The 8,090-nt window shown below is 42.6% G+C and overlaps 1 protein-coding gene and 1 non-coding gene across 2 annotated transcripts; one reads left to right on the top strand and one right to left on the bottom strand.

Moving 5' to 3' along the window:
- Nucleotides 1-45: 45 nt before the first annotated feature.
- LOC143320611 (STAM-binding protein-like A) lies at nucleotides 46-7,143 on the bottom strand. Its single transcript, XM_076730432.1, has 10 exons — nucleotides 6,997-7,143; nucleotides 4,976-5,200; nucleotides 4,802-4,877; nucleotides 4,607-4,702; nucleotides 3,777-4,158; nucleotides 3,442-3,566; nucleotides 2,784-2,921; nucleotides 1,733-1,845; nucleotides 1,511-1,610; nucleotides 46-1,045 (listed from the first exon to the last, which is right to left on the bottom strand). The coding sequence occupies exons 2-10, from the start codon at nucleotides 5,179-5,181 to the stop codon at nucleotides 989-991; spliced, it is 1,293 nt and encodes a 430-aa protein (XP_076586547.1). The 5' UTR covers nucleotides 5,182-5,200; nucleotides 6,997-7,143; the 3' UTR covers nucleotides 46-988.
- A 627-nt stretch (nucleotides 7,144-7,770) lies between these two features.
- On the top strand, nucleotides 7,771-7,842 carry trnap-ugg (transfer RNA proline (anticodon UGG)). Its single transcript has one exon. It is a non-coding gene; the product is annotated as a tRNA-Pro (tRNA).
- The last annotated feature ends 248 nt before the right edge of the window (nucleotides 7,843-8,090 follow it).

Raw genomic sequence — 8,090 nt, 5'->3', positions numbered from 1 at the left:
CATGACAAACAAAATGATACAGAATAAATGAATGTACAATGAATTCATTTTATCTTGGCATTTAATTCATTGAGGGTATTCTCACAATTATGGCTAATCATTTACTTCTTCTAACAAGACAATGGAGCAAACAAAAACGGTGAGAGGCATGAACCATGACCAGGTGGTTAGTAATGTGTAGCAGAAGGTACATTCAGATTGCCTGTTGCGCGCATGCCCTCTAAAGCATGGACACATGAGACAGGGACTACCAACCCCTTTGCACAAGAAACACAAAGAAGAGGAAGTAAGGACATGTCAAAGGTGGATCCATTATCAACACGAATTTAACTTCAAACAAAACCCTTCATAGATAAAGGATACTGTGGAGTGATAGTGTTTGTATATAAAAATATAATACAGAGCAGCAACACTGCCTGCATACCTGAGTTACAACTGGCTTTCCTGTCTCTCAGCACTCATAGCACTTCGACAGCTTATGTAAGAACCAGGTCAAAATAACAAGACATAATTACAAACTACATGAACTTCATGACTTTCACAACAAACGACTCGACAAGTGAACGTTCTCGTCCTTGGCACTTTATCTGTCAGGCAGAACCAAACTTCGATGACAATTATGAAACAAAGGCTGGGTTACCGGACACTTCTCTGTCACTGACAAACATACATTTTTATTAATGGCAAAAACTAAAGTGGGACAGTATGGAGCGAGAGCATACACTGACAAAAACAGAGGGGTCCAAGAGCCAGAGGTCAGTCCATTAAGCGGATAGTAGCTGTTTGCTTGAGAAGTGCAACAATATGCAGAATTTTTCTTAAAGAAAAGTCGTTCCCGTTGAGAACAACTGAAGTCCATATAAATGGTAAACTCGTGGCAGGCATTTGCTCAGTATCGTCCTGCAAATAAAATGAGTGTTTCCTCTGGGAAAATGTCTGCAGTTTCATAAAACAGTCTGTGGTGAAAAAGGGAAAACAAAAAAAAAAATCACCGCAAATCCACCATGGACACAGTGTCATCGGTGATGTTGACGTGTCCCGCATGCTAAGAAGGAGAAACAGATTTGAGTTAGCATCTGCTCACATGGACAGGAAAACAAGTCACACACATATACACAGTTGCATTTCTTTCATTTTTAGGGACATTACATAGACTTACATTCATTTCCTGGAGACCTAACCAAACCATAACCACTACATGCCTAACCCTAACCCTGAAACTAGCCTGTAGATCAGGCATGTCCAAACTATTCCACAAAGGGCCGTGTGGCTGCAGGGTTTTCCTCCAACCAATCAAGAGCACGAAGTCTGACCAATCAGCTCTCTGAAGACTGAGATCAGCTGATGAAATGAGTCAAGTCTGGTGTGCTGCTGCTTGGTTGGAAAGAAAACCTTCAGCCACTCGGCCCTTTGTGGAATAGTTTGGACATGCCTGCTGTAGATTATCCAGAGTTACTGCTGAGGCTGCTAACATGCTGCAATCACATTTGAGTTTGTGAGCTTTACTCACTGTAAATAGAGGGGGGTCTTTGCTGTGAGGGTGAAAGCCTTTCTGTTTACATGTGGAGATCTCCTCTGTTCCTCGATCCGTCAACCTGAAGTAGCCGATTCTGGGACAAACACAATCACACGCAGACGCACTTTAGCATAGAAAAAAAAAAAAAGATAAAACACTGGCAGTACAAACATCTTGTGTTTATAACGACAGGACACCGGCAACTGTCTGACTCACTCGTTGAACTTAGGCGAGCAGACGATGGCGATGGCCTCCGGCAGCATCATCTGGTAGGAGCAGTGCGTGTGGAGGTCGACGCTGGACAGAAAGGCCGTCTGTGTGGGGTGAGTCTAGGAAACACAATTAACAGACGTCACGCACACACATACTGTACGTTTCAATATACTGGAAAAATTGGGATCAGCACTGGTTTGGTTTAAGTTCTTCACAGTTTGATGCAGAGAACTGTGGACAGGTGGGGGCGGTGCTGAGCAGCTGGTCAATAGTAGAGAATAATATTCTAGAGTTGCCTCCATTCTCTGTAATAATCTTGGAAAAGTAATCCTCCCTTCCAGACGTGTTGCTTTGTTATAGACAGTCATGGCTTCTTTGAATATATTACAGTGAACTGTGAGCCCAGTTTTCCTTCATTGTCTTCAGCTGCTCGACAAATTCTCTTCCTCTCATTAACACTGCAGCTGTTTAACCATGGGGAGATTCTGCCAGTCGACCTCTTTTTGACATTTCGTGGAGCAACAGCATTTGAAGCAGATGACGTGGTACTGTTGAGATGTTCACTTCCTGTTTTGTATGACGATATTTTAGTGTTTGTTAGTTAGTTGTTAGTTTGGACTTCACGCTACAGTAGCTAAGATAAACCTTACATAATCGAATTAACGCGTTTAATATGTGGTGTGATGTGGTCTTTTCACCCAAACAAGACAGAACCATAGCTGGTGCAGCGGGCCACAGGCGCTCATGACAAATCACCATGACATGTTGTTCTTGCCAAACCACATTCTGTGCAAGTTTGTCCTTTTTGTGTTGTGTCTAAAGCAGTGACAGTACAATTTACTGATCTATTTATGTTGCTGACAGAAGGGCATGTGCAGAATTGCAAATGAGTCCTTATGAAGAGCAGTAGTTCAATCAGTATAAATCAAACATGTGAAATCTGTGAATTTTGCCTTAAAGGTAGAGCATTAGCTTGTACTCCTGAGAATAGTGACGCAGGTGCTGATTCAGCTGTTTACACACAGTGTGAAGGTGATTATTTGACAGCACTCACATGTATCCAGCCCAGCGTGATGAGATCGTACTGGTCCTGTATGAGGAAGAGTTCCTCCTCATTTTCTGTGTCACAATAGTCCGGCCCTCCGCACTGCTTCGGTACGATGACGTGGGTCACGGTAAACGCATTTCTGGTCTGGAACAAAAAAAAACACAACACTATTATATTCCTTTAAATTATGCACAGCCACCGTGTGCCAAAAAGCTGTCCAAGGACTCTGAGTTAAATTAAGAGAGTGCTGACTGGTTTGCTGCTGGCAAAAATGCTCAGTCATGCTCATACAAAAAAAAAAGAAAAAAAAAAGAAAAAAAAGGGAAAAGCGCTTTACGCTAACCTGACCAGCAAGTGATAGAATTCAAACAAAAGCCACAGCAGATCTGGGACAGCGGGAGAAGTGTCAGATTTTGTTCTTCCCCTCTGGGATGGGAGGTCAGCTGACGTCTCGCTTTCACTTCAACCTACAAATCCACACTGCTCACACATTCACTGAAGGCTGAACACACTCCTTTCTTTAACCATCTCACGTTATGAAAGTGCAGTTTTGCTCCTGATTTAAAGGCGCGATGAGCAGCGTTATCAGCGTCCCAGTTATCCAAATGTTTGTGCTTCCTGTAACAGATCTGCTCAACACAGATGCTCTGTTCCACAGTCTTACCAGTTTGCCACACAGGATGCCACAAGTTTCTACAGCTCGGCTTGTGTTGGCCTCGGCCAACCTCAGAAAGCTCCGGCACAGCTCAGCGGGAACAGCCAACTGCCGAAGGGCATCCACCATTGTATCTGTGAAAACCATGTAGAGAGATAAACAAAAGCTCAATGCAAAAGTTAGATTCTTGTGATGTTCTGAAGCAAGGCATGGTGTAAACAGGAAATGAAGTAGGTCAGGGGGAACGGAATGAGCTCAGAAGAATAAATACTTTAAAGCAGGAGCGGGGCAGTATTTAAATCCTCTGAGGGCCAGCCCCTCGCATCTGAGGAAGATTAACTCACTGTTGTTCCCTGGGCTGACCAAAGACCCGGGCTTGAGCGACCGGTCGAAGGCGGGGGGGCCCGTGGCAGGAGGGCGATTGTACTGGTGGTTGTCGCTGCCCGACAGGTCCTGTGGGCTCTGCGGGGCGGTGGGGGAGACCAGCGAGGGGCCCTGGATGCCAGGAATGAGGGGCGTGTCAGGGGAAGGTGGGACAGGCGTTGCGAACTCCAGGAGCACGCGCTGGCGTTCCTTCTCCAGCTCCTGGCGGCGGATCATCTCCTCAAAGGCACTGAACTGCTCCTGCTCCCGCTGCCGCCGCTGCATCTCGGCGACGCGCTCCCGCTCCGCGTCCAGCGCTCGCTGCCGGGACTGCTCCTTCGCCAAGGCCTCCTCCTCCGCTTTCTGAGCACAAAGCAAACACATCGTACACGTACGAGTATATGTTTGAGGTTCAAAAATGATCTGACATGAGATTTTCTGATGTTCAGGTCTTTGATGATGGCGTTGTCCTCTATGCTGGCAGTTAATAATCTGTCAGGTACAAGCAGATTTCAACAATAACTAACACAAAATGTGACTATTCAAGGTCAATGTCATTGTTTTGCCTCCATCAATTCTGATAATGAACAAATGCCTCCTTTCATTCTAACCACGGTATGCAGCTGATTAATGTTTCACCTCATTTAGGGTTTACCCTCATTGTGTTTATTACTCTTCGTAAAATCAGTGTCTAATGCTTGTTGTACTGTAATTGTGTAAAATATATTTTTGTTTATTACATTATGCTAACAATATCAATGATGTCTCAGCCTAATTATGTTCCTATGCGACAGGAGATGAGATGATTTACCTTTTTGACAAGATACTGTGCATACTCTTGGTCAAACCTCCTCAAAAGAGCTTTTTTAAGAATCTCTGCTTGAGGAAAGGCAACATCCTTCAGCCTCTGGAGGACAAAGAAGATGGAGCAAAATGTCAAGCTTAAACATTTTCTTTATTCCGTTGAAATCTGTCGCATAGGACAGTACAAACACTGTATGCGTACCTTTAGTGTGTCCTTCTTCTCAGGAATGTTTGCGGTCTTGTAATCCCGATGCTTAGGAAGTTTTTCTATAAAGAGCCTTGATGAAAAGAAAAATGAAAGTAACAATACAATCCAAACAAATCAAAGCTCATTATGAGATGACCAACAGCTCAGCCCATCGCTGGGAACACTCACGTGATATATTTATTGTAAAGGACGAAGGCGTGCTCGATGTTGCCCTCCTCTGTGTAGACGTTAGCCATTCGGATCATCTCCATGCCGGAGCGGAAGTAGCGGCGCGGGGGCACATCATCATTAACCTCCACAGAGCTTCCCTTCTTGGTGAGGGCGCGGACTCGCTCCTCCGGCTGCAGGCTGACGTCAGTGTGGTCCGCCATCATGACAGCTCAACCTGGAACACTGGGATGACGAGCGGAAGCTTTAACACTGTGGTGATAAACCTGAATAATAGCTGATAATAGCTTTTCTTTCCTCTGTTGTGAACTAAGATTTTCCTTCAATCATGACTGCTGAGCATCTTCCACCCATGACCAAAATCTGAACACGTAAGACCGCATGAATGAGCAAGCACTCCAGTCCTCAGGAGACTTGAACTTATTATTAGAAGTTACAGTCAAATTCCTAAAAACACAACAAAATCTAGGGTGTCTGCAGTTAGATTTTAATTCAACAAAAATGTATTTATTATGAATTCACAATTAAATTGCTGGAAATCTGACAAGTCACTCTGAAATAACTGTGTTCAGAAACATTTCAAGCTTAATAAGATGATGATCTGAAGATTTTGTTATTAATTCTCAAGTATACATGTGTGTTTTTTGGTATATGGATTCAGTCAGTGTGCAGGGCCACACAGTATCTTTCATAAAGTAGCACAAAGAGGCAGTGTCTCGCTCCTCACACCCTGTATTGAGGCCGTAACTCAGTCTGAAAATCACTGGCGGAGAATATTTAGAAAAAAGCAATGACTCTGCTGGGAGGGTTCATTCTGTATGATTTGAGGTCTTTTACTCCTCATTGGTCAAATGAAGACAGATGTGAGAACGCTTCATCAGCATGCTGACTAATAGTCAGGTGGCTTGTATTGATTCGGCCATGATGGCTTGTTGGCGAGCTGCTTCAGGCCACAGGAACACAGCACGTCAGGAGACAACCAATCATTAACAGTTAAGCTGAACAAGAGGTGCGGCTCTGATAAGAGGACAGAGGTGGAGGCTGAGCTGAAGGGTTCCTTACTTTTTGTATGTTTTAAGAAACTGAGCAGCTGTACCAGCAGTCCAGTCAACAAAATGATCAGAAACTGGACACTAAGGCTCCATATACAGGCAAAAATGAGTCAGTAATGCTTTGTAAAATGAATTTAGGCCCATTAAAACTTAAAGGATACACTGATTTGGTACTTTGAGAATCAAAATTTTACATACATTCAAACAACTTTCAGACATGGTGCATTGATCCATCCTATAATGTCGTTCGAATTAACGCACCATGACATTTTAGACGCTCCTTACATCTGTCACAATAATCCACTAAATAATAGCACAGACCTCTAAAAAGAATCATTGGACTTTGAGTACTTCCACTTTTCACACTTTAAATACATGTGGCTGAAAACATTACTGTTCTTTTACTATAGTAAAATTGAAAATGCAGGACTTTTACTCGTAGCAGAGTATTTTTACAGTTTTGCATCGCTTCTTTTGCTAAAGTAGAAGATGTAAATACTTCTTCCATCGTTGTTAATGAGTGGAAAAAAAAACATGTAAACTTCTCACCGTGCTTTCTGTACATTTATAATCGGACACACGCAGGTAAACGACATAGTTTCGTGTCAGATTTACGTCGAAATCCAACAAACCTTCACCTTACTGTCACTCAGTAAAGGTGAACAAAACGCGAAATTGTGGGCCCTTTTCGGCTCAAGTAGTGAGTGACACAGCGTTACTTTCACCTCATTCAGAAAACCTTTAGTCATTTAGTCTACTGGCGTGCCCTGGGTGTCATAAAAATCTGTTTTTCCCTCCACGGGCTCTTGATATCTCGATAGCCCTGTCATTAAGTGATCAATGTCTTCCAACGACGTCGCGTTAGCCGCGCTAACTTAGCTAACATAGCAAATCCTGGGCTCTTTACAGTACGAGTTCAAAATGAATAAACAGCTGGTAACCATCGAAGACATTTGTCTTCATTCTTACCTGATCGAGCTGTAATCTGAATTTCCCAAAGGCCTACATACAGCTAGATCAGATTACGATCAAATTACAGTTTTAACCCAGGGCGCTTCAGTGGGCAGCTCCTACAACATCTGTACACTTCCGCAATCAAAACAACTTCCGCTCGACGAATCATCACGCAAGCGCACAAGGATATCGATGTGTTATCAATTACACATTTTTAATTGCTTCAATAAATAGCCGTTATGAAATAGTTTGCCGAGTAAAATCTGTTTTGGGTGTTTTGTATTTTTTGTCGGAGTACGTGTATTATTCATATCAATATCTCATTCATTAAAAAAAAGTCTATTTATTTGTTTATTTATAAATATTACTATATACTGACAATACACGGACAAATATCATATATTATTAAATATTATTATTAATTGATAAGAAAAAAATAACATAGATAGGTACAGCTGCACAAATAGAGAATTTTAGTTATTTGTTGTTGTGTATTTATTCAGCTATTGATTTTAGGTATTTCTAACAGTACCACACAGAACTTTTTTTTTTTTTTTTTTTGAGCATCATGTTTTTCTGCAGTTCGCTGTCCTCCTCCGGTTGTTATCTTCTTTTATGTTCAGCGAATCATCGTCTTCATAGCTACGATCAATGGCGAAGTCGGTTGACCTAGGGCAAGTTTATTGTGTCGCGATAGCATCCTTGATGCCAAAAGCATGCAGCAATAACTGTCATAAAGCTTCTGAGACTTTGCGAGTTGCTTATCATGGTCTTTTTTTACTTGTCAGCGGCTCGTTGGTCTAGGGGTATGATTCTCGCTTTGGGTGCGAGAGGTCCCGGGTTCAAATCCCGGACGAGCCCTCTCTTTGATCCAAAATGGTAAAAGTATGTGATTGATATTATTGATTCCTTGCGTTTGTGATATGTCCACTGTCAACACCTCAAACGACTATACAAGATATGTCTGAACGTATGACCGACTAAGGTGTATCATATACCTTCTGTTCTCTCTGTGCCACGACATAGGACCTATTGTTCAGTGATTTGCATTGGAGACAGGAAGTCTGTCAGCCTCTTTTCCAACCACTCATTTATTTGTTCATTTGGTT

Source organism: Chaetodon auriga, chromosome 5 (genome assembly GCF_051107435.1).
Source record: "Chaetodon auriga isolate fChaAug3 chromosome 5, fChaAug3.hap1, whole genome shotgun sequence".
Lineage (NCBI taxonomy): Eukaryota > Metazoa > Chordata > Actinopteri > Chaetodontiformes > Chaetodontidae > Chaetodon > Chaetodon auriga.
The sequence above is the reverse complement of the archived record's forward strand: the minus strand, read 5'-3'. Positions and strand labels throughout refer to the sequence as shown.

What these genes read in the sequence shown, in the direction of transcription:
- LOC143320611 (XM_076730432.1), bottom strand. Translation starts at nt 5,181, where the DNA reads ATGATGGCGGACCACACTGACGTCAGCCTGCAGCCGGAGGAGCGAGTC. An exon ending in GCATCCTGTGTGGCAAACTG is followed by an intron (nt 2,922 to 3,441) that starts GTAAGACTGTGG and finishes TTTTTGTTCCAG; the next exon opens with ACCAGAAATGCGTTTACCGT. An exon ending in TGCTCGCCTAAGTTCAACGA is followed by an intron (nt 1,611 to 1,732) that starts GTGAGTCAGACA and finishes TGTTTGTCCCAG; the next exon opens with AATCGGCTACTTCAGGTTGA.